This window comes from Oryctolagus cuniculus, chromosome 12 (assembly GCF_964237555.1).
Source record: "Oryctolagus cuniculus chromosome 12, mOryCun1.1, whole genome shotgun sequence".
NCBI classification, from domain to species: Eukaryota; Metazoa; Chordata; class Mammalia; order Lagomorpha; family Leporidae; genus Oryctolagus; species Oryctolagus cuniculus.
In genome coordinates this window covers 108,529,871-108,553,529 of record NC_091443.1, presented here as the reverse complement: position 1 = coordinate 108,553,529, position 23,659 = coordinate 108,529,871, and the positions used below count along the sequence as shown (strand labels likewise).

General features: G+C 49.8%; 1 protein-coding gene across 4 annotated transcripts in view; it reads right to left on the bottom strand.

Moving 5' to 3' along the window:
• Positions 1–23,659, bottom strand: part of SIN3A (SIN3 transcription regulator family member A) — a 68,315-nt gene that overhangs the window by 37,708 nt on the left and 6,948 nt on the right. For all 4 annotated transcript variants that reach the window (XM_051834600.2, XM_051834603.2, XM_051834601.2 and 1 more), the window contains exons 2-3: positions 9,043–9,264; positions 4,068–4,244 (exon numbers count right to left, since the gene is read on the bottom strand). In XM_051834600.2, coding sequence (XP_051690560.1) covers positions 4,068–4,244; positions 9,043–9,231 — 366 coding nt within the window. In that variant the 5' untranslated portion in view covers positions 9,232–9,264. The remainder of the gene's footprint in view (positions 1–4,067; positions 4,245–9,042; positions 9,265–23,659) is intronic.

Genomic DNA, 23,659 nt, shown 5'->3' with positions numbered 1-23,659 from the left:
CAGTTCAAGTCCCAGCTGCTGCACCTCTGATCCAGCTCTCTGCTATGGCCTGGGAAAGCAACAGAAGATCGACCAAGTGCTTGGGTCCCTGCACCTACGTGGGAGACCCAGAGGCAGCCCCTGGCTCCTGGCTGTGGCCATTTAGTGAGTGAATCAGCAATGGAAGATCTCTCTCTCTCTCTCTGCCTTTCCAATAAATAAATAAATCTTTAGACAAAACATGGGGCCGGCATTTTGGTCCAGCAGGTTAAGTCACAGCTTGCAATACCAGCACCCCAACTGGAGTGCCAGTCTGAGTCCTGGCTACACTGCTTCCAATCCAGCACCCTGCTGATGCACCTGGGAAAGCAACAAGAGATTCCTAAGTTCTTGGGAACCTTCCAACCACGTGGGACCTGGACAGTGCTCCAGGGCCCTGGTTTTCACCTAGTCCACCCCTGGCTGGTGTGGCCACCTGGACAGTGCTCCAGGGCCCTGGTTTTCACCTAGTCCACCCCTGGCTGGTGTGGCCACCTGGACAGTGCTCCAGTGCCCTGGTTTTCACCTAACCCACCCCTGGCTGGTGTGCCACCTGGACAGTGCTCCAGGGCCCTGGTTTTCGCCTAGTCCACCCCTGGCTGGTGTGCCACCTGGACAGTGCTCCAGGGCCCTGGTTTTCACCTAGTCCACCCCTGGCTGGTATGGCCACCTGGGGAGTGAACCAGCAGATGGACGTTCTCTCTCTTCCTCCCTCTTTCTCTGCCTTTCAAGTTATTCTTAACCAAAAATAAACAGACACAAAGTAGTACATCACAAGTATAACCACTGCAGAGAGAAAGAACAGAAATCCAAAGTCAAGAAATCATAGATGATACGTGTATGGAGAAAAAGCTCCCAGGGAGTCACTGCTGAAAATCAGTTATAGAATCACACTATGCTTTAAAAACTCAGTGGGACGCCAAATTCTGAGCAGGACACCCGATGCGAGAGCAGCGAGGGAACCCGCGTCCCTGAAGCGGGGTAAGCACGCAGACGGTCCCGAGAGCCCCAGGTGGAAGCGCAGGTACAGAGCAGCGCGTGGGGGCGCCCGGCCCGCACAGATGAACTTCCCAGGCCCTGCCAGCAACCCTGCGCTCGCTCAAGTCCGCAAGCCTGCGAGGGAAACAAACCAAGCAGCTGTACAGAGCCTGCCGGCATACACGCCAACGCGCAGGCACACCTCAAAGACGCCCCAAAGGACTCAAATCTTTCCCTGTCACTGTCTGCCAAAGACAAAACGTGCAACCACGCTGACGCTCGAGGAAACTCAAGTATTCTCCCTTCCTTACTACAGAATACCAAGGCTTACCGAATTCCGATTCAAATGCTTGCAAAGCGTTAGAACTGATCCCCAAATGGCAGGCAGCAGGGGGACACTGGGTTAGAGCCCCTGGAGGCATAAGCCGCACTTCCCAGCAGGAAGCAGCGCGGTGAGCTGCTGAATCTAGGGGCACAGTGAGAGCTGGCAACTCAAGGAGAGCAAGAAGCTCCGACTCTGCCTGAGGGTCCCGCTAACTCCGAATCCAAAGCCTTCCCCGCTGGTTTATGTAACCCAGCGTGGAGTCCATCTACCCAAGACAACTCCCAGGAAGGTCAGGGAAGCTACGTTGTTTCCAGAGGGCTTACTGCAAAGGGCAATGGACAGAAACCAGTAACATTTAATAGCAAGTTCACAAACATTTTTTGCAACATTAAGGTATAATCTGCTGAACCTAATACAAAATTAAGACACACTAAACCAAGTTTTCAGAGACTATCCTGAGGACTGGGAAAGGTGCTGAGTTCCCAGCTGTCAGGCTCTGATACCAGCCTCCACTGCAGAAGCACAGAGCAAAGTGTGTTACATCAACAGGCCCCGGAAGGGCTTCCGGAGGCCCAACTCATTTCCACTCTCTTGAGAGACTATGTAAGTCTTACTCACTTAGGACAATACAGGTGGCCAGTTTTACAGAAGTCCTCACAGCTTAGCTTTGGCACGCTTTATGATGCTGAGGTACTTCGAGAAAGTTCACGCAAGAACGGAATCGGGGGTGGAGCTGTGGCCCCGACAGGTAAGCTGCCGGCTGTGGCACTGGCATCCCACATGAGGGTGCCTCTCGTCGAGTCGCAGCCACTCCACTTGGGGTCCAGCCGAGAAGGCAGCAGGACACCTCCCACCGCCGTGGGAGACCTGGATGCAGTGTCTGGCTCCTGGTTGTGGCTTGGAGCATTTGCCACTGCAGCTACCTGGAGTGACCCAGAGGATGGACAAGCTCTCCTCCTCCCTGTCCTCTGCCTTTTAAATGAATAAATCTTAAAAAGTAAGTGGAAATACTATCTGGTGTACCGTATTCTCGTAATAAGCATTGTGAAGATTCTCTGTCTTCTGTAGCATTTCATGTTCTTAAATTCATATTAAACCAATTCCTGAGAACCCAACCAGTGAAGACAGGGACCAGGGAGAACTAGTCCTCTTTATCCTTAAGGAACAAGTTCCAAGACTTCTAATAAGATGTCTGAAAGCACAGAGACTTCCCAACCTATACACATTTTCCTACGCAAATCACTGCTGATCGAGTATTAGTTTGGATGCCCACCCAAGGCGCAGGTGTTAAAGGCTTGATCCCAGGGTGGCACAGCAGGGAGAAGGTGAAGAGTGACCCATCATCATGTTGAGGAGGTTCGTAGGCCACTGGGCACAAGCCCTCAGCGGTGGTTCTCCAGAGGGGTGGCTGGATACAGCCCTTCCTCCGCACGCGCTCCACAGTGGGGCTGCTGACCCGAGACCGTGAACCTTCAGAACTGTGGGCCACAATGTACCTTCCTGCATGAAACAGCTTCTCTCAAGTATTTGTTCTAGTGACCAAAGCTGATCTACACACACCCCCACCATAAGGTCTAATTTACAAACTAGGCACAGGCCGAGATCAGCAATAACTTACCGTGGATCCTAGCAACTTTGGCACACCACCTCTTCCCCAGGAAGCCGGACGCTCAGCTTTCCCTACTCGGGCACAGCACCACTCCCTTGTGCTTTGGGGACCTGAGGGCAAGCACTCTGGGCAGTGACGTTGCCCTGACAATGGAGGTGCTGGAATGAGGAATGACTTCCTCACACTACTTAGAACAGCTCATACATTTAAAATTGATGAACTGCTTATTTCTAGAATTTCCCAGTTAGTATTTTCAGGCCATGGCTGACGGTGGGTAACTGAAAGTTCGGGTAACCGAGGACTACTGCGTCAGGAAAGCAGAAGTGGGAATACTATGGCCAACACACAGGGTGTGCTGCTTCAGGTGTGAAGCCCGTTCCCACCTGCCAGCAACCTGACACAATCCGGGAACCCTACCGTCTCCTTATAGTTCTTTAATAAATTGCATTTCCTGCACTCAATTTAAAAGTTTATACGAACAAAAAACTGGATAAACAGAAACCAGAACACTGTGACAACCACACATTTTGAAACACAGCAGGCAGTGAGCAGACACACGAGCAGCGGGAGCTGTGTCCCTTCTGCAGACCCCTCGGGAAGGAACCCTAACGTGGAGCCCTCAGCAGACGAGGGCACCCGCAGTTCACTCACGCTTTGTCATGAAGGTTCCTCCAAAAAGGGCATGTGTTTTACTACTGAGGGACTTGACAGCCAGCCAATTCAACCATCCTTAAACAGGGGAAAAGATTCAGTCATACGATTTATCACCGGGCTAACTTACTCTAGAGGTGTATAGGCAGTCAAGTTTGCCCTCAATAAAACCTTATACGATTCTAAGAACTAAGAGTTCAACAGAAAGCAGAAGGTTAACTTTGTCAACATAGAGCCCCTCACCCTGATGCGATGAGAACCAAGCATTCACACATTCTACACACTTCTCCAGTGTCGTCTTCTCTGGACCAGGCACCAGTGCCAAGATGGGAAGCAAATGCAGGTTTTAAAACAAGAACAAAGTAGAACTTCTTGTGGTTGGACCCCCGTCGCTGTGTACAGTGTGCAACACTACGACTCACAGGACGCAGCCCGCACCCCCGCTGGAGACCACCTTTTAACCTGAGGAGAGGAGCTGAATACCACCTTGAGCCTCTGAAACTGCTGCTGCCCCTGCACTGGTGCGACGGGCGGGGCTGGGTGCGTGTGACTCTGCACCACCTGGCCTCCATGGGGCTGTACAGCTGCAGGGTGATGGTGGCTGCTGTGCACCGCTGCGATGGCGGGCCCGTGACTTCCAGAGCTCTGCGGCACAGCTGACACCTGCGCAGCACAAAATGCAGAGGAGAAACTTCAAGGTCTGTACATTCCCGCGCATGCTCCAGAAAAGCAACACAAACGCACAAAGCACGTGTATTTCTCTTGTACAACGACAATCACTTAGGGGCCAGGGCATAGTCGGTAAAGCAGCTGCTCCACTTCCAATCCAGCTCTCTGCTATGGCCTGGGGAAGTAGCAGAAGGTGGCCCAAGTCCTTGGGTCCCTGCACCCACGTGGGAAACCCAGAAGAAGCTCCTGGCTTTGGATCAGCCCAGCTCCAGCATTGCAGCTATTTGGGGAGTGAATCAGTAGATGGAAGACTTCTCTCTCTCTCTCTCTGCCTCTCTGTAACTCTGTCTTTCAAATAAATAAGTAAATCTTTAAAAAAAATAATTACTTAGAAGCTCCAATTTTCCATAAAAGAAAACTAGTAAAATAAACTACATCCCACCCCATTTCAACGGTGGGGGGTGGGTGATAGGCATTTGGTCTAGAGATTAAACTACCAGGTAGGGCACCCATATTTTATATTGGAGGTGACTGAGTTTGACAGTTGCCTTTAGCTCCTGAATCCAGCTCCCTGCTAATGCAGATCCTGAGATGCACTGGTGATGGCTCAAGTAGTTGGATTCTTGCCACCCACACAGGAGACCCAGGGTGTGTTCCCAGCTTCACCCAGACACAGTTATTAAGACATCTGGGAGGTGAACCAGTGAATGGAAGCTCACTTTCTCTCGCTCTCAAAATTAAAGAAACAAAAATTGTATAGCTTAGTGTTTCTCAAACTATATGTGATAAAGGATTAGCTTTTCTTTTTAAAAACTTTTAGTTTTCATTCATTTGAAAGGCAGAGAGACACAGAGAAAGAGATATTACACCCACTGGTTCACTCCCTAAATGTCTGCAATAGCCAGGACCATGCAAAGCCAAAGCCTGGAGCCAGAGACTCAGCCATCTGGGCCATCAGTGCTGCCTCCCAGGCTGTGCATCAGCAGGGACATGGAACTGGAGGCGAAGCCAGGACTCAGATTCAGGAACGCTGGTGTGGGCTGAGCAGTGCCGTAACCAAACACCAGCCCCAAGTCTGGCTCCTTCTTAAATTTCAATGCATCACAGTTCACTACTTATATCCCCCATCTGCTGGTTCATTCCCAAATGGCCACAATAGCCAGGGCTGTGCCAGGCCAAAGCAGGAGCCAGGAGTTTTTTTTTAGGTCTTCCACATGGGTGCAGGGGCTTCTGCTGCTTTCCCAGGTACATTAGCAGAGAGCTGGACTGGAAGTGGAGCAGCCGGGTCTTGAACTGGCGCCCATGTGATGCTGGTGTCACAAGCGGTGGCTTAACATTCTATGCCACAACACTGGCTCCCAGATGCATATATTTTAACATGAAAGAAACACGCAAAACCCAGAAGTTGAATGTATTCATGAATAGTATGAGAATTTTTTTTAACATACATATATAAAGCACTTCACACAGCAGTATGATGAAAAGATGCTAAACCCTGCGCCACCATCAGGAAGCAGGAACTCAGTGCAGGCTCGCGGGGGGGTCTTGGCCAACACCACTGCCTCCCAGGGTCTGCACTGGCAGGAAGCTGGAGACAGGAGCTGGAGCTGGCACTCCAATCTGGCGTGCAGGCACCCCAGCCTGCTCCCAGACACACACTCCAAGGGTCACTAACAAGTGAGGATGCAGAAAGTCTTTCCAGACCAGTTGAACAAATTATGGTTCAGATGGACCTGGAACGGAACATTATATATGCAGCCCTTAAAAATAACAGTGAAAATTTTATTAGGTTAAAAAATTTTAATGTTTATTTATGTTCACCTACTTGAAAGGCAGAGTGACAGAGAGAGAAAGAGATGGAGAGATTTTCCATCCCTAGTTTATTCCCCAAATGCCCACAGCAGCGGGTCTGGGCCAGGCTAAAGCCAGTAGCCCAAACATGAATCCAGATCTCCCAAGCAGATGGCAGAGGACCAAGCCCTTGCCATCCTCTGCTGCCCCCCACGAACGCATCATCAGAAGTGGATCAGTTGGCGAGGCGGGCAGCTGCAGGTAAAGTTGCCGTCTGCGACACCAGCACCCCTTGTGAGCACCAGCTCGTTTTCCAGCTGCTCCGCTTCCAATCTAGCTGCCAGCTAATAGCCTGCAAAAAGCAGCAAACCATGGCCCAAGTACTTGGGCCCCTGCTACGCACATGGGAGACCTGGACGAAACTTTTGGCTCCTGGCCTTGGACTGGCCCAGCCCTGGCTATTGTGGCCATCTGGGAAGTGAAGTAGTGGGTGGAAGATCTATCTCTGTCATTTCCCCTCTCTGTAACTCTTTCAAGTAAATAGGAAGGAAGGGAGGGAGGGAGGAAGAAGAAAGAAGTGAGATAGCTGGGACATGAACCAGCACTTGGACCCCGAGTGGCAGTTTAAACCACGCAACACAATGCCCGTCCCAATGCAGTGATTTTTTTAAAAATTATTTAGTTCTACCCAGATCAACGTTCAAGTAGAAAAGTGACCCTGGGCCAGCGCTGTGCTATAGTGGGTAAAGCCACTGCCTGTGGCACTGGCATTCCATGTGGGTGCGGGTTCAAGTTCTGGCTGCTCCACTTCCCATCAGGCTCCCTGCTAAAGCAGCTAGGAAAGCAGGAAAAGATGGCCCAAGTGCTTGGGACCCTGCACCCATGTGGGAGACCTGGAAGAAGCTCCTGGCTCTTAGCTTCAGCCTGGCCCAGCCCCAGCCATTTGGGGAGTAAAACAGCAAATGAAGATTTTCTCTCTCTCTCAGTCTCTTCTTCCGTTTAATTCTGACTTTCAAATAAATAAAAAAAAACCTTAAAAAAGAAAAAGAAGAAAGAAAAGGCTGACCCTTCTATGTTAGGTGAAAAGAGAAAACAGCAGAACAGTTCATAGTATTTGCTCCAAATTGCATAAAAAACGCATTTCAAGGGGCCATTGCCATGGCATAGTGGGTAAAGCTGCCACCTGCAGCGCTGGCATCCCGTATGCGTGCCGATTGGAGTCCTGGCTGCTCCACTTCCAATCCAGCTCCCTGCTGATACACCTGGGAAAGCAGTGGAAGACAGCCGAAATGCTTGGGCCCCTGCACCCACGTGGAAGACCTGGAAGAAGCTCTGGCTTCAGATTGGTCCAGTTCTGGTCCTCGTGGCCATCTGGGGAGTGAACCAGCGGATAGAAGATCTCCGTCTGTCTCTGCATCTGTCTCTCCCTTAACTCTTTCAAGTAAGTAAATAAACAGTAAGTCTTAAAGTGCATTTTGATAGCTAGCTAGGTAGGTACAGATATTTTTGGATATCCAAGAAATAAACCAGAGGGAGAAAGTCTGAGAGATCAGAGGAAAAAGTCATCTTACATCCTTTTCTTAAAAAAACATGGCGAGGCAGGCACTGTGGCACCTCTTGGGACACCCACATCTCATATCAAAGTGCCAGTTCCCATCTCAGCTGCTCCATCTGTGATTCAGCTTCCTGCTAATGCACCCGAGAAGGCAACAGATGATGGCCCAAGCACTTGGGCCCCTGTCATCCATATGGCTGACCCAGATGGAGTTCCCAGCTCTTGCCTTCAGCCCAACCCAGCCCTGGCTGTTGTAGCCTTTTGTCGAATAAACCAGCAAGATGGAAGATCTCTCTCTCTCTCTCTCTCTCTCTCTCTCCCTCTCCCTCTCCCTCTCCGCCTTCCAAATACATTTTAAAAAATCTGTATTGGGACCCCTCTGAAAAGGCATCCTCTTGGGGCCAGCACAGTGGCACAGCAGTTTAAGCTGCTGCCTGCAATGCCAGCATCCCTTATGAGTTCCTGCTCAAGTCCCTGCTGTCTTACTTCCAATCCAGCTCCCTTGCTACAAACGTGCCTGGGCAGGCAGCAGAGGGTGTTCCAAGTGACTGGGCCCTGCCACCCACATGGGAGACCCAAATGGAGTTCTGCTCTCCTGGCTTGGCCTGGCCCAGGCCTGGCTATTGCGGCCATTGGGGGAGTGAACCGGCAGATAGAAAGACGGACTTTTTCTCTCTGTCTTTCAAATAAATAAATCGTTAAAACAAAAAGAAAAAGGGTGTGTTTCTCTGGCCCAGCTACCCTCTCTCAAATACTCAAAGCACTTTTTCTCTCATGTCCCCAAACCTGCCCAGTGGGCTGTGATAACACAGAGTTTACGTCAGATGGAAACCAACAAGTCCAGTTCAGCTGTCCCTGTGCCCTCATGGCACAAGTCTCTTGATAAAAAGTATACAGATCTAAACCTTGGGGTAAGCTCCATGCTGCGTCATACATTTTCACTATGAATAGTTCTGCACAATGAGAAATGAGTTAAGAATGTTCACAGAAGTATCTGGTGAAAACCACAAAACAGTCCAACTGTCCAATGGTAGAACCATTCATAAACCGTGTATTTGTAAAATTTACAGCAAAGTGAAACTGAATGGAAAAATGATGGGTCTTAGGAACAAAGAGGAGTGAATAGGGGAGTCAAGAAAGCATTGCACACCCCCTTTAGATACGATTTCAAAAATACCCAAACTCAACTACCATGCTATTCAGATGGAACGAAACTGTGGGAAACAAAAGGTAATGAATGAGAACATAGCACCCAGCTCAGATTCCGACCTCTGGGGGACTCACAGCGACAGGAGGGAAGCACACAAGTGTACTGTGTTCCTTTATTATTTTTTATACCCTCACATATCCCATATACTTTGTGTGCATCAAACTCACTGCTTAACAAAGAATAAATCTCTAACCGGATGGCATCACCACCCGCCCTCCGCCCTCCGCCGGCCTTACCTGGTAGCTGGGGGTCACTGAGTACTGGATGCCCGTGGCTGACTGCATGGTCTCGGACACCGCCTCGTACACCGGAGGGGCGGGCGCGAGCACGCGGTGCTGGTGTGGGAAAGCCTCCGTGCTGCCAGGGAGCCGACGCTGCTGGGCCGCGTACACCGGTGACTCGGGGTCATCCAAACGCCGCTTCATTCTGCGCTCATGCTCAGGGATGTGCTCCCCAACCTGCAGAACCCACAGCGAGGACAGGCAATCAACTCCCACGCCGCTGCCCGGGTGCAGGACCAACGGGGCTACTCATCCCATTAGACGACCACTGGGCAGCTCTCACACACACACCCTTCAGTGAACAAGGTTTAACTGAAAAAGAAACTCAAAGAACATTTTAACTAAGTTGGTCCTGCTAAGTTGAAAATTAACCTCCAGTTGTAAAACACAAACATAACCCCTCCCTCCTGCAGTTTTCTGTTCAAAAGGTATCATTCCTAATACTAATTACACAGCCACACACTGCAAAAATACTAAGTGCTGCATTTTAACTCCTCAGCCCTAGTATACTATACAGTGGCCTAATTTTAAAACACCGATTATTGCAACAAACGGCATCAACTACTACAGTGAGGAGCTTCCCAGCTTCTCCAGCTGACACGTGGCAAAGGGGAAAGAAAGAGGGCCCTTGAAAGCTTGCCTGTTGCTCTTGCTAACATTTTTAATCTGTGAGGTGACTACCCTAGCTTAGTGATATCTGCAGGACACGCCAAGCCCAACGACACTGCCCAGGAATCCATCCGGCCCTCTGAGCTTCTCCAGCGTCAGCATCCCCAATACACGCACTCAGCACCATCCGCGGCACAGAATGCCCCACCGCTCTGTCAGTCACAAAAAATCTCTTAACGACATCCCCACTGTGGTGAAAAGATAAAAGACTTGGCAAGCCACCCCATCATCTAAAATGAAGCTCCTTTGGGGCCGGTAGCACATAAAGCTGCCACCTGGGGTGCTGGCATCCCATATGAGCTCCTATCTGAAACCTGGCTGGCTCCACTTCCCATCTGCCTTCCTGTTACTGCAACTAGGAAAGCAGTAGAGGATGGCCCAAGTGCTTGGGCCCCTGCACCCACAGGGGAGACCCGGATGAAGCTCTTGGCTCCTGGTTTTGGCCTAGCCCAGCCCTGGCCGTTGGGGCTATATGGAGAATGAACCAGAGGAAGGAGGATCTCTCTCTGTCTCTCCCTCTCTAAGTCTGCCTTTCAAATAAATAAATTTGGAAATGAAAAATGCCTTTTCCCAATTTCTGAGTCCACCCATTCCTCTCTTCTCCACTCAGCAAGCACACAGGTGCAGGACGGGACCTGCTCCTCACAGGGACGCCCAGCTCTTCCACAGTGTTCTCCTCGACTCGCCCGCCTCTGTCTCTCGGACGAAGACTTCCTGGGTGTTTCACACGCTCACAGGCCTAAGCTGCACACTGACACAGCACAGCTGTTCAATTCACAAGCTGGGCATTGTTAATGTTCTGTACATCTCAAGGCACAAATATGCTTCCTGTAGCTGGCAACTATTTTTATTAAATTTATTTATGAGGCAGATACAGAGCTCCCATCTACTGTCTCTCTGCCAAACGGCAACAATGCCCGGGCCAAGCAGAGCCCAAAGCCAGAACCACGAACTCAAGCTCAGGTTCCTCAAGCGGGTGGCAGAAACCTGACCACATGAGCCTCACTGCTGCCTTCCGGGTTGCACATTCGCAGGAAACTGGAGTCCAGAGCCAGCGCTGAGACTGGAACCCAGGTCCTCCAAAACAGGATGCCTAGGAGCGCCCGCGCCTGTGGTTCACGGCCAGACCCCAGGACTATGCCGTCCACACTGGTGTGTGACAGCCAAGCTCAGAAGACACATTCACAGCTGTGGAGGGGAAATCCTTCTGAATTTTAACTGGCTGTCTTCCTAGTACAAAGCAGCACCTTTAGCTTAGTATTTCAGAATCTGCATCCATCCTCAGTAGTGAGAAACAGACCTGCACGGGCCACCTGATACCCGTGGAGCCGCTGCTCAGCGCAGCACCGACACTAGACATCCACCTACCTTGGGATGAGCAACCAAGTGTAATAAACAAGTGAAGCAGAGTGTCAGGGACTTTTTGGCTGCCACTTACGTGCCTATTCATGACCTAAGCTATGGTTTGCTCACGTCTCTACTGCTCTGAAACCTAGATGCTAACTTGGCTGATATTAATCTTTAGAATCAAAAGCGGTACTTCATAAACGGCAAACCAAATTCAGATGGGAAGAGCACAGTACGAGTACAGGACCACAGAAGAAACATCGGAGCACCTGTCAAGAACTGGATTCCAGGGGCAGGCATTTGGGGTAGCACTCAGACCTGCTGCTTGGAATGCCCACACCCCAGATCAGAGTGCCTGGTTCAAGTCCTGTTAGCTTCCTGCTAACGCAGACCTTGGAAAGCAGTAGGATAATGGCTCTAGTATTTGGGTCCTTGTCACCCATGTGGGAGACCTGGATTCAGTTCCAGGCCCTTGGCCTCGGCCTGGCCCTGCCCAGCTCTGGCTATTGAAAAATTAAAAAAGAATTGGACCTGGTCACAAGTCTGACAAGATGAAGCTTTGTGACTTTGGCACTGGTTTCTTTTCTGCAAAAGGACGGGGGTCAGACTCCATCAGATCCTTCAGTGTGGGTCTGGGAACCAGTCTCCATGGAAAAGACAAAGGTGGGACCGAGTCCTTCACAGACCAAGTGTAAAGCACCAAACGTTACTCTGAGATCATGATCCTTTTTCTAATAAAATATACTTCTTATAGAAAGGGATTGTGGTTTTAGAAAGCATTTCATTTCTTGGAGCCGGCGCTGTGGCGCAGTGGGTTAAGACCCTGGCCTGAAGTGCCGGCATCCCATATGGGTGCTGGTTCGAGACCCGCTGCTCCACTTCCCATCCAGCTCTCTGCTGTGGCCTGGGAAAGCAGTGCAAGATGGCCCAAGTCCTTGGGCCCTGCGCCCATGTGGAAGACCTGGAAGAAGCTTTTGGCTTCTGGCTTCGGATCAGTGCAGTTCTGGCCGTTGTGGCCAACTGCGGAGTGAACCATCGGATGGAAGACCTCTCTCTCTCTCTCTGTAACTCTTTCAAATAAATAAATAAATCTCTTAAAAAAAAAAAAGTATCTAATTCCTGGGGCCTGTGCTGTGGCATAGTAGGCTAAGCCTCCGCCTGCAGTGCTGGCACCCGATATGGGTGGCCGTTCATGCCTCTGCTGCTCCTCTTCTGATCCAGCTCTCTGCTATGGCCTAGGAAAACAGTGGAAGACAGCTTGAGTGCTTGGGCCCCTGCACCCACATGGGAGACCCGGAAGAAGTTCCTGGCTTCGGATCGGCACAGCTCTGGCCACTGTGGTCATTTGGGAGTAAACCAGCAAATGGAAGACATCTCTCTCTGTCTCTCCCCCTCTGTCTGTAACTCTGCCTCTCAAATAAATGAATAAAAAAAAAAAAAGAATTAGGCCGGTGCCACGGCTCACTAGGCTAATCCTCCGCCTTGCGGCGCCGGCACACCGGGTTCTAGTCCCGATCGGGGTGCCGGATTCTGTCCCGGTTGCCCCTCTTCCAGGCCAGCTCTCTGCTGTGGCCAGGGAGTGCAGTGGAGGATGGCCCCAGTGCTTGGGCCCTGCACCCCATGGGAGACCAGGAGAAGTACCTGGCTCCTGCCATCGGATCAGCGTGGTGCGCCAGCCGCGGCGGCCACTGGAGGGTGAACCAACAGCAAAAGGAAGACCTTTCTCTCTCTCACTGTCCACTCTGCCTGTTAAAAAAAAAAAATTAATTAATTTCATTTTCTTCACCTCCACCACACCCAAGAAGCTGTGGAGGGGCTGAGCCACACTACCGTCTTCTAACATTCACCGTCCATAATTCAGTTCCCTAGCTGCCTCTCAGAGCAATCCCTTCCCCTCCAGTGCTGCAGCTGTCCTTTGTCTAGGCCTCCTCGTCACTGCCCCTGTAGCCAGGACCCTGCACTTCTCTGTCCTCTCAAAACCACCTGCCTCAAACGCAGCTCTAATCGAGTTGTAAGCCCACTTAAGATATAATCCAGAGTCCTTAGTTTAGCCTGCAAAACCCTTCCTTACTGTCTGGGGGAGGAATTTAACTTGCCAACTGTCTCCTCCCAACCCCCTCCCCAGCTCCCAGCCAGGCTAAGCGTCTGGCCACCCCTCCTAACCTCACCTACAAGCTTCTCCAATGTAGGATCCTTCTCAGCCTTGTCTGCTGAGGCCTAACACCTCCGACACAAACACTAGCAGCCCCTCCCTCACGTAAGACCCTGGTTAGAGACACACACATCCCCTATCAGAGTGTCTGGGTTACAGTGCCAGCTCTGCTTCTGATTTCATTCTTCCTAGTGTGGCTCTCGGGAGGCAACAGGTGATTCAAGCAGCTGGGACCCTGCTATCCTTGGAGACCTAAATTCAGTTCCTGGATCCCAGTTTTGGCTTGGCCCAGCCTCAGCCTTTGCAGGCATTTGGGAAGTTCATCAGTGATGAAAGCTCTCCCTCTCTTTCAAAATAAAAATTTTAAAGATGCCCTTATTTGCCCATAAGCCAAGCACATCCTCCTGTGCACCTTAAATCATTTCTAGATCACTTACAATAAACAATGTAACACCAGGTAAAGAACTGTTACGCCATACTCTTCAGGGAGTAATGCCATAACAAAGAAAGTCTGTACAAACTCAATTCAGACACAACCCCACTCCCCCGCCCCCAGCTGAACTCCATGCAGGTGGAGCCCATGGACACCGAGGGCCAGCGGCACGGTACTCACACAAGCAAGAGAACGGCAGAGATAGTTCACACACAAGGGTGCCAAGCACTATTCTACAGAATCTACAAATATCACTTAGCCATTACGGCAGCCCTTGTAAGCAAGGTGCTACTAGTTTCTATTTTATTTACTTTAAAGACTGACAGAGAGCTCCCATCTGCTAGTTCATCCTCCAAATACCAGCTGGGGCTGGGCCAGGAGCTGTGAACACAATCCAGGTCTCCCATGTAGATGGCAGCGCCCCAATGACTTGAGACCCAATTACTTGCATCGTACGCTAGGGTCTGGATCAAGGCACTCCACTATGGGACCTAGGCGTCTCAACTGTGAGATAGTCTCTGTGTGGGAAACGATGAGTGACACCCCACACAATGTACTCAAACGAAGTTTGTGCATTTCACTGCATGCAAATTTTGTACCAAAATAAAAATATCCTGACATCTAGATAATGACGTACATGCTCAAGGCGTACTCATGCGTGTAATTTCACCTTGAAACACAGCAAGAACTTAGTCGAGACCATGGAGGCAGGGACAGATGAATGTGACAGGACAAGTACTAAAACAGTGCTAACTTACGTACAGCACAGGTAGTGTGCACACTGGTGCTCACGATAAAATCCCATCAACTTTGCTAAATATCTTTCTAAAATTTTTCTAAAAAACCCTAAAGAAAAAACTATTACAAACCAGTTCAATGGTACAAATAAATACTGTAAATTTGGAGAGTGGTAGAGATGTGTACATTGGGGAAGAGCACAGGTAAGTGCTGTTATGCCTTGAAACTTAGAGAAGAACTGGGATATGGGGTACAAAGCATGAAATTACAATATTACAGTAACTGAACTCACATGCAATAACAGCTATGTAGAATCCCTGCTCATTCATTTATCCCACAAATAATTCCCAGTCCCTCCCACACGCCAAGCACTGGGCACTGTGAATTCTAGCTCCAGTACCACCAGGCCTTCCACGTGCTACTGCTCCCAGCTGATTGCTCCTCATAGCTGATGGCAGACACAGAACCCTCCTACTTCGAGGGAAACGTTTACACGAAGAAATCAAGTGACTAGCTCAAGGTCATACACCTGGCTAAAGAAACAAGGCTGGACTCTGGAGAAGCAGAGCTGGGCTGTAACAGCCCACGTGCAGCTACAGCCTCCAAAGTCTGAATGCAAACGACGGCACCGCAAGAGAAAGGAAAGGTAGGCATGTTCTTTTAAAAAAGATTTCTTTATTTGAAAGGCAAAGTCACAGAGAAGCAGAGGCAGAGAGAGGTCTTCCATCTGCTGGTTCACTCCCCAGATGGCCACAATGGCTGGAACTGGGCCAATCCGACGGCAGGAGCCAGGAGCTTCTTCCGGGTCTCCCACACGGGTGACAGGGGCCTAAGGACCTGGGCCATCTTCTACCGCTTTCCCAGGCCATAGCAGAGAGCTGGATCAGAAGTGGAGCGGCCGGGACTCGAATCTGGGCCCACATGGGATGCCAGCCCTGCAGGCGGTGGCCTTACCCATCACGCCTAAGCTTCAGCCCCAGGGAATGCATTTTCAAGCCCTGTTTCAGCCAACATGATAATCATTAGCCACCCTTATAATCTGGGATCTCTGTTTCAGCTCTGAAGCTTATGGTGTGATAACTCCAGGTTACGAAGACAAAATTATAAAAAGCAAAAAGGGGAAATTTGAGGGGTGGAAAATAGAGAAAACTAAACTGAATAAACCGTGGCAGAACGTGACTAAGTCAACTGGCAACAAGTTCTGATGAAACACGGGAAACAGGTCCCCGTCACCACGCCAAGTCACTCAGGCAGAGCAGGGCGGTCCCGACACCACACGGAGTTTCTGGACAACACTGGACAGTGGTGGCATGTGCACATTCCAGACAGATGGTACAGGGCAGGGGTGCAAGCTAGCCCCTTCAAGAGTAAGAAAAATAAAGACCCATTTTCTAGTTCTACAACTTAAACTGTCTTTAAAAAGTTGGTCTCCTGGGGGGCCGGTGCTGTGGTCTAGCAGGCAAAGCCGCCTCCTCCAGTGCAGGCATCCCATATGGGCCCGGGTTCGAGTCCTGGCTGCTCCATTTCTGATCCAGCTCTCTGCTATGGCCTAGGAAAGCAGAAGATGGACCAAGTCCTTGAGCCCCTGCACCCGTGTGGGAGACCTGGAAGAGGCTCCTGGCTCCTGGCTTCAGCTCGGCGCAGCTCTGGCTGTTGTGGCCAATTGGGGAGTGAACCAGCGGATGGAAGACCTCTCTGCCTCTCCTCTGTGTAACTCTGACTTTCAAATAAATAAATAAATCTTAAAAATCTTATCTCTTTCACTTACATTAAATTTCACAAATCGGGGCAGGAGTTGTAGCTTAGTGGATAAAAGCTGCTGCCTGAAATGCCAGTATCCCATATAGGCGCCAGTTCGAGACCCAGCTGCTCCAATTCTGACCCAATTCCTTGCAAATGTGCCTTGGAAAGCAGCGGAAGATGGCCGAAGTGCCTGGGCCCTTGCTACCTACGTGGGAGACTCAGAAGAAGCTCCTGGCTCCTGGTTTCAACCATTTCTGTAACTCTGCCTTTCAAATACATATATAAATCTTTGTAAACTTACGATAATTAAAAGGGTGGACACTGTTGGCATAGTAGGTCAATCCGCTGCCTGCAATGGCATATCCATATAAGCTGACAACTGCAGCACCAGCATCCCATTTGGGCACTAGTTCAAGTCTTGGCTGCTCCACTTCTGATCCATCTCCCTGCTGATGTTCCTGGCAAAGCAGTGGAAGATGGCCCGAGTGCTTGGGCCCCTGCACCCATGTGGGAGACAATGGAGGAAGCTCCAGGCTTCTGGCTCCGGTCCGGCCCAGCTCCAGCCATTGTTGCCATTTGGGAAGTGAACCAAGGGATGGAAGATCAATCTCTATCTATAACTCCGCCTTTTAAATAAAATAAATAAATCTTAAAAGATATACATACATACATATGCATGTACATATTCTGGTCAATCTATTTAAATGAAGACTCTGGGGGCAGGTGTGGTGACGCAGTGGGCAAAGCTGCTGACTGTCATGCTGGTATCCCACATGAGAACCATTCAAGTCCAGGCTGTTCCACTTCCAATCCAGCTGCCTGCTAAGGGCCTGGGAAAAGCAGCAGGGGATGGCCCAAGTACTTGGGCCCCTTCTACCCTTTAGGGAGAAGCTCCTGGCTTCTGGTTTTGGCCTGGCCTAGTCTTGGCTGTTGTGGCCTCCAGGGAGTGAACCAGCAGACGGAAGATCTCTGTTTCTTTCTCTAACTCTTCCCAATAAATAAATCTTAAAAAAAAGAAAAAAAAAGATGCTGAATAAATGGAAACTTTTCTTTAAAAACAAGAAACTGGGGGCCAGCGCCGTGGCTCACTTGGTTAATCCTCCGCCTGTGGCGCTGGCATCCCATATGGACGCTGGGTTCTGGTCCCGGTTGCTCCTCTTCCAGTCTAGCTCTCTGCTGTGGCCTGGGAGGGCAGTGGAGGATGGCCCCGGCGCTTGGGAGACCAGGAAGAAGCACCTGGCTCCTGGCTTCGGATCGGCGCAGCGCTGGCCGCAGTGGCCATTTGGGGAGTGAACCAACAGAAGGAAGACCTTTCTCTCTCTATGACTTGACCTGTCAAATAAAAACAAAAACAAACAAAACAAACCAAAAAAAAAAAAAAAAAAACCACAAAAAAACAAAACAAACAAGAAACTTCACTAAATGTCTCGTGAGTGAGTGTGACTTCCACCCAGTACAGTGCCCACCCCAGCCGTCTACTGGAAACCTCTCCAAAGCCGCCCTCGGGGTTGAAGTCTGCCAAGCAATGGGATCGACCAGAGCACAGATGAGGGCACTCCTCTCACCACCCCACCCTGCTCAGAATCAGCGTGGAAAACTAACAGCTCATTCTCCTGAAAGGCACAAGGCTGAATGCCCAAGTCTCCCTTACACTCAGGTTTTCTCTAAGCAGAGGGCCTCAGCTACTGGACACCTGCCCCTACCCTGGGCACACTTAGTGGTGCTGAAAGACATTCTGGGTCTCACAACAGGGGGGAGAGGGGAACGGGCTGGGTGCTACAGGTGTCTCACGGGTACAAGCCAAGGACGTGCCAAGTGTTCTACAAAGCACAGAACTGCCCCACAACAACAAAAAAACCATGGGCCCAAAATGTCAGTATTGCACCAGGGATTTAATGGTAACACCATTCAGCCTATGCTGAATTTGTGAGCTTTAGCGATGCGACAATTTTTACCAAGATCATTCGGGACAGGCACCCTATTTGGGCAGAGGTATGAACACAATTCACCTTTAACCTTCAGCATCCAAAACACTTATTAGAAATTTTAATAGAAATTTAAACCACAAATTCAAATTTTTATTCCGTCTTTTCCCGCCTTGTAAATATAAATAACCCAAATGGCACACGTCTAGGATGGCAGCTCCTTTAATGCAGGAACGGGCACAGTCATTCTGCAAACTCTGAGTCCAGATTCCAGGAACATCGCCAGCAACGTCCTAGCTCATTACCACTTCGAGGCGGTCTTTGTTCTGTCCGTACATGAACAAATGTGATACCTGGAAAATCAGTTCCTAATTTTGTTGACAAGAAGACAGTCATCTTCTCTGTCCCTGAACTCACGCATTCTCATGTCCAGATTCATAAAGACCAGAGCGAGTAACCCAGCGATCCCGTCCCTTCTATGCCATGCTTCCCTCTCACCACCTTGGTACACGTATCTGCCTTTGGCACCTGTCCACTTACACATCATGCATCAAGTAGGTTTTGGTGCACAAACACCCTGAAAGATGAAAGAACGACATCATACATCCTTTCTGCAAACTGGAATCGTTTTAACATAAAAAAAGTGCACCTTAAAGTCCCCTCCGTGGAATGGCCACCTGGATGAGGACCGTGTCTTTGTCTTCTCAGAGACACACTGTGCATCACTGGACATCATCATCTGAAGACGTATTTTGTGACTAGGCTCATACAATCAGCTTTACCACTGTCATTAGAGTCCAGAGCGCCACTGTGTCACACTGCATTCATCTGCTAGCTCCTGGTAAGTGTGAGATGCCTTCCTCCATAACTTTATTTTTTTTTAATATTTATTTATTTATTTGAAAGTCAGAGTTACACAGAGAGAGAAGAGGCAGAGAGAGGTCTTCCATCCGATGGTTCACCCCCCAGATGGCTGCAATGGCCAGAGCTGCACCGATCCGAAGCCAGGAGCCTCTTCCAGGTCTCCCACGCGGGTACAGGGGCACAAGGACCTGGGCCATCTTCTACTGCTTTCCCAGGCACAGCAGAGAGCTGGATTGGAAGAGGAGCAGCTGGGACTAGAACTGGCGCCCATATGGGATGCTGGCACTGCAGGCCAGGGCGTTAACCCGCTGCACCACAGCACCGGCCAACATTTTTCTTTTTGTCACTATAGGAGGAAAATGAAAAATTATGGATCCCCAAATTATGTTCAATGAATGCTTACAAATTGTAAAAAAACAATATATAGAATTGTCACATACCCTTCACCCAGATCCCCTAAATGGTAACACCTTAAATACCTAAGCTGGTTTCTTCCTGGCTGGGCGTTGTGGTGTATAGCAGGTTAAGCCACTGCTTCCAATGTTGACATCCCAAACAGGTGTTGGTTCAAGCCCCGGTTGCTCCATTTCTGATCCAGCTTCATGCTAATGGCCTGTAAAAGTGGCAGAAGATGGCCCAAATGTTTGAGCCCCTGCCACCCACATGGGAGACCAGCATGAAGCTCCTGGCTTTGACCTGGCCCAGCCCTGGCCTTAGCAGCCATCTTATAATGAACCAACAGATGGAAGATGTCTCACTGTTTTCTTCTCTCTCTGTAACCCTTTCAAACATTCAAACATATTTTTTTTTAATATTTATTTATTTATTTGAAAGGCAGAGTTAGAGAGAGGCAGAAGCGGGAGTGGGGGCGGGGGGAATATCTTCCATCCACTGGTTCACTCTCCTAGATGGCACAATGGCCGGAGCTTCACCGATCCAAAGCCAGGAGTCTCTTCCAGGTTTCCCACACGGGAGCAGAGACCCAAGGACTTGGGCCATCTTCCACTGCTTTCCCAGGCCACAGCAGAGAGCTGGATTGGAAGTGGAGCAGCTGGGACTTGAACTGGCGCCCATATGGGATGCTGGCACTGTAGGCAGCGGCTTTACCCGCTAAGCCGCAGTGCTAGCCCTCAAACAAATCTTAAAAAACAAAAAAGATGGTGTCTCCCAATATTTTTATACTTTCTTGAAAAATGCTATGATGCTTTGGGCAAAGCAGTAACAAAATTGAGATTTAACACTGACAACGAATTCCACTACTGCATCATTCTTCAAGACAACTCCACTGTTCTCTCATTTTCCTATTATTTTAATCTTTTTAAGCAAATTTAGGAATTGATGAGTAATGATGAAATAATTCCTAGGGTAATGAAATCTCAAGATGTTTCAAGATACAGGAAAACTAAGATCACATATCACAGCTTTTTTGTATAAATGGCTTTGTCTAAAATGGATTTATTCCTTAAAGGAAAATAATTCTTCGTTTCATGTGTCCGTCTCTATCTTGCCTCAAGTGTTAAGTATTCACAGCAGGGGGTTCCAAAGGAGGGCAGTCATCATGTCGCCTTATCCTTAAACTGGTCACTGTTAGTTAGGGTGACGAGAGATGGGGCAAACAACAGACTAAACAGGAGACATACTGGCTCCAACCACAAAGAAAGAGGATAGGCAGATGTGTCCCTGCCCCCAGGCTCTCATCATATTACCTATGCACCTGCACCCCCAGACAGGCAGACACCTCTCGCATCCACCACGTCGCCCCCGCTCCGCTCCATACCCGGCCGTCTGTGCGCCCACCCGCCCACCCTCCAACACTTGCCAAGCACATCCTCGGAGTCAGCCGCTCCGCAGCAAACCGGACAAGTGCCTTCCTCAGGAAGCTCACACTTTAGAAAACCAGACAAGTGCTGGGAAGGACACGCAGGGAGAGGTGTCAGAACTCTAGGGAAGACCGGCCAGGGAACTCCACCACGAGTTTCAAGCACAGCAAGCGAGGGAGCTGGCTGTGTGGCGACTGGCCGGGGAGCCTCCAGGCAGAAGGGGTCCGTGTAAAGGCCCCGAGGCACACACGTGCCTCACAGCTCCCACGAACAGCAAGCATCCTGGAGAGAGAGCGCCAGGCCCTGCAGCCGGCGGGAGACAGCAGGCTTGCTCTTACAGGTGTTCCGAGGGATGAGACTTCCTCTCAGACTGACCAGGACGCCACTGAGGAGTTGTAAGCAGAGGGCTGACAGGGTCTGACAGGTTTCACAAGCATCACCTGGGCTGCTGTGCAGAGAACAGACGATACCAGCAACAGAGCACAGAACCCAAGCTAGAGATGCCGCCGGCACTGCCTGGGGCGGGGTGGTGGGGAGGAGGAGAGACAGAACGGAGAGCCACACGTGGAGAGGGAAAGGTGGGCAGGCACTGCAGTAGAGTGGGTTAAACAGCAGCCTGTAACATCAGCATCCTATATGGCCAGTCCTGTAACATCGGCATCCTACATGGCCAGTCCTGTAACATCAGCATCCTATATGGCCAGTCCTGTAACATCAGCATCCTATATGGCCAGTCCTGTAACATCGGCATCCTACACGGCCAGTCCTGTAACATCGGCATCCTACACGGCCAGTCCTGTAACATCGGCATCCTACACGGCCAGTCCTGTAACATGGGCATCCTATACGGCCAGTCCTGTAACATGGGCATCCTACACGGCCAGTCCTGTAACATCGGCATCCTACACGGCCAGTCCTGTAACATGGGCATCCTATATGGCCAGTCCTGTAACATCGGCATCCTATATGGCCAGTCCTGTAACATCGGCATCCTATATGGCCAGTCCTGGCTGCTCCTCTTCTGATCCAGCTACCTGTTAATGAAGAAGCTCCTGGCTCCAGGCTTCAGCCTGGCCCGTCCCCAGTAATTGTGGCCATTTGTGGAGCGCATCAGTGGGTGGGGGACTCTCTCTCTATTCCTCCCTCTCCTTCTCTTTAACTCTGCCTTTCAAATAAATAAAACAAATCTTTAAAAAAGAAAAGGAGAAAAAAAGACAAGAGGAGGAGCCAGGGATGGCTGCTGGCTCCTGCAGAGGACCACCTCTCTGCGGGGCAGCAGCGCTCCAGGCAGAACCCGGGGGTCTCCGCACTCTGGGTGTCAGAAGGCAACAAGTGCCGATGCGGCACCACTTCCTTCTTCAGAACCAGAACACTCACACCTCTGCGCAAATGGGAGCAAAATTAGTCAAGGAGTCAAATTTACCAACCAACCAACCCACAGCTCCTGCATTTCAGGATTACGCATCTGGGGCTGTGGACCTGTGAAGCCTGGCCCTGGAGGACACCCAGGAAGGGCTGGTCATGCCAAGCAGCACCTGTACGGACAGAGAGGGAGTGGGCCAAAGAGGCACGACAGAAATGCCCACCAATGAACTCCTCACTAAGCTAGTGCTTAGTTAAAACGTCAAGTGCCGTTCGAGTTCAGGCTGCAAGCTACTCATTTATCCATCAGCTGTGTGCAGCACGGCCCCTGGCACTAACGCCGTCAAGAAAACCTAAATCTCAATCTAGGTGGACCCTGGGCCCAGCTGAAGCTTTCCCCACAGAACGTCACCCTGTCAGTCAGCTGCAAACGTTACAGACTCCTCCTCCTCCTGGATCTGGCGCAAGACTGATCAATCTCTGAGTCCCACGGAGAAATTCACAAAACTCACGGAAGTCAAAGAGGTTTTTCTTACAGGTGAAGACAATCAGGAGGAAAACAGCCTAAAGACAATCAGAATTCATTTTTAAAAATAAAAATACCTGGCAGGAAAGTCAAGTTTCTTGAAACAATTTGAAAGAATAGAATGTGGGGCCAGTGCTGTGATGTAGCAGGTAAGGCCACCGCCTGCAGTGCTGGCATCCCTGGTTTGTGTCCTGGCTGCTCCACTTCTGGTCTGGCTCCCTGCTAATATGCCTGGGAAAGCAACAGAGGATGACCCAAATGCCTGGACCCCAGCCACTCACGTGGTAGACACAGCTGGAGTTCTTGGCTCCTGACTTAGGCCTGGCCAAGTCATGGATGCTGTGGCCATTTTTTTTTAAAGATTTATTTATTTAGTTTGAAAGTCAAAGTTAGAGAGAAAAGGAGGGGGAGGGGGAGGGGAGGGCTTCCATCCACTGGTTTACTCCCCAGATGGCTGCAATGGCCAGAGTTGGGAGCTTCTTCCAGGTCTCCCATGTGGGTGCAGAGGCCCAAGGACTTGAGCCATCTTCAGCTGCTTTTCCAGGCCACAGCAGAGAGCTGGATCAGAACTGGAACAGCTGGGACTAAAACTGGCACAATGTCGGCCCCTGTTGTAATCATTTGGGAAGTGAACCGGCAAATGGAAGATCTCGGACTCTCCCCCGCCCTCTGTTAACTCTTTCAAATAAAATAAATAAATATTTATATATAAATATATATATATTTAATAAATATAAATAAAAATATAAAAAATATATATGGCAAAAACTGATTCACAAGACTACTCAAGTATGCTGCTGGAGAGGTTATCACATTATTTAACTTTCACCTCCACAAAAACCAAAACCCAGCATTATTTACTTTAGAGCAAAGAAAAGGTAAAAATTCTAGGTTACTAATTTCTACCACCTCTTTTCAGGGTAGCATAAACTGGAATGCATGTGATGGAACAAAATTACAATACTAGGAAACAACATTGGCCAAATTAATATA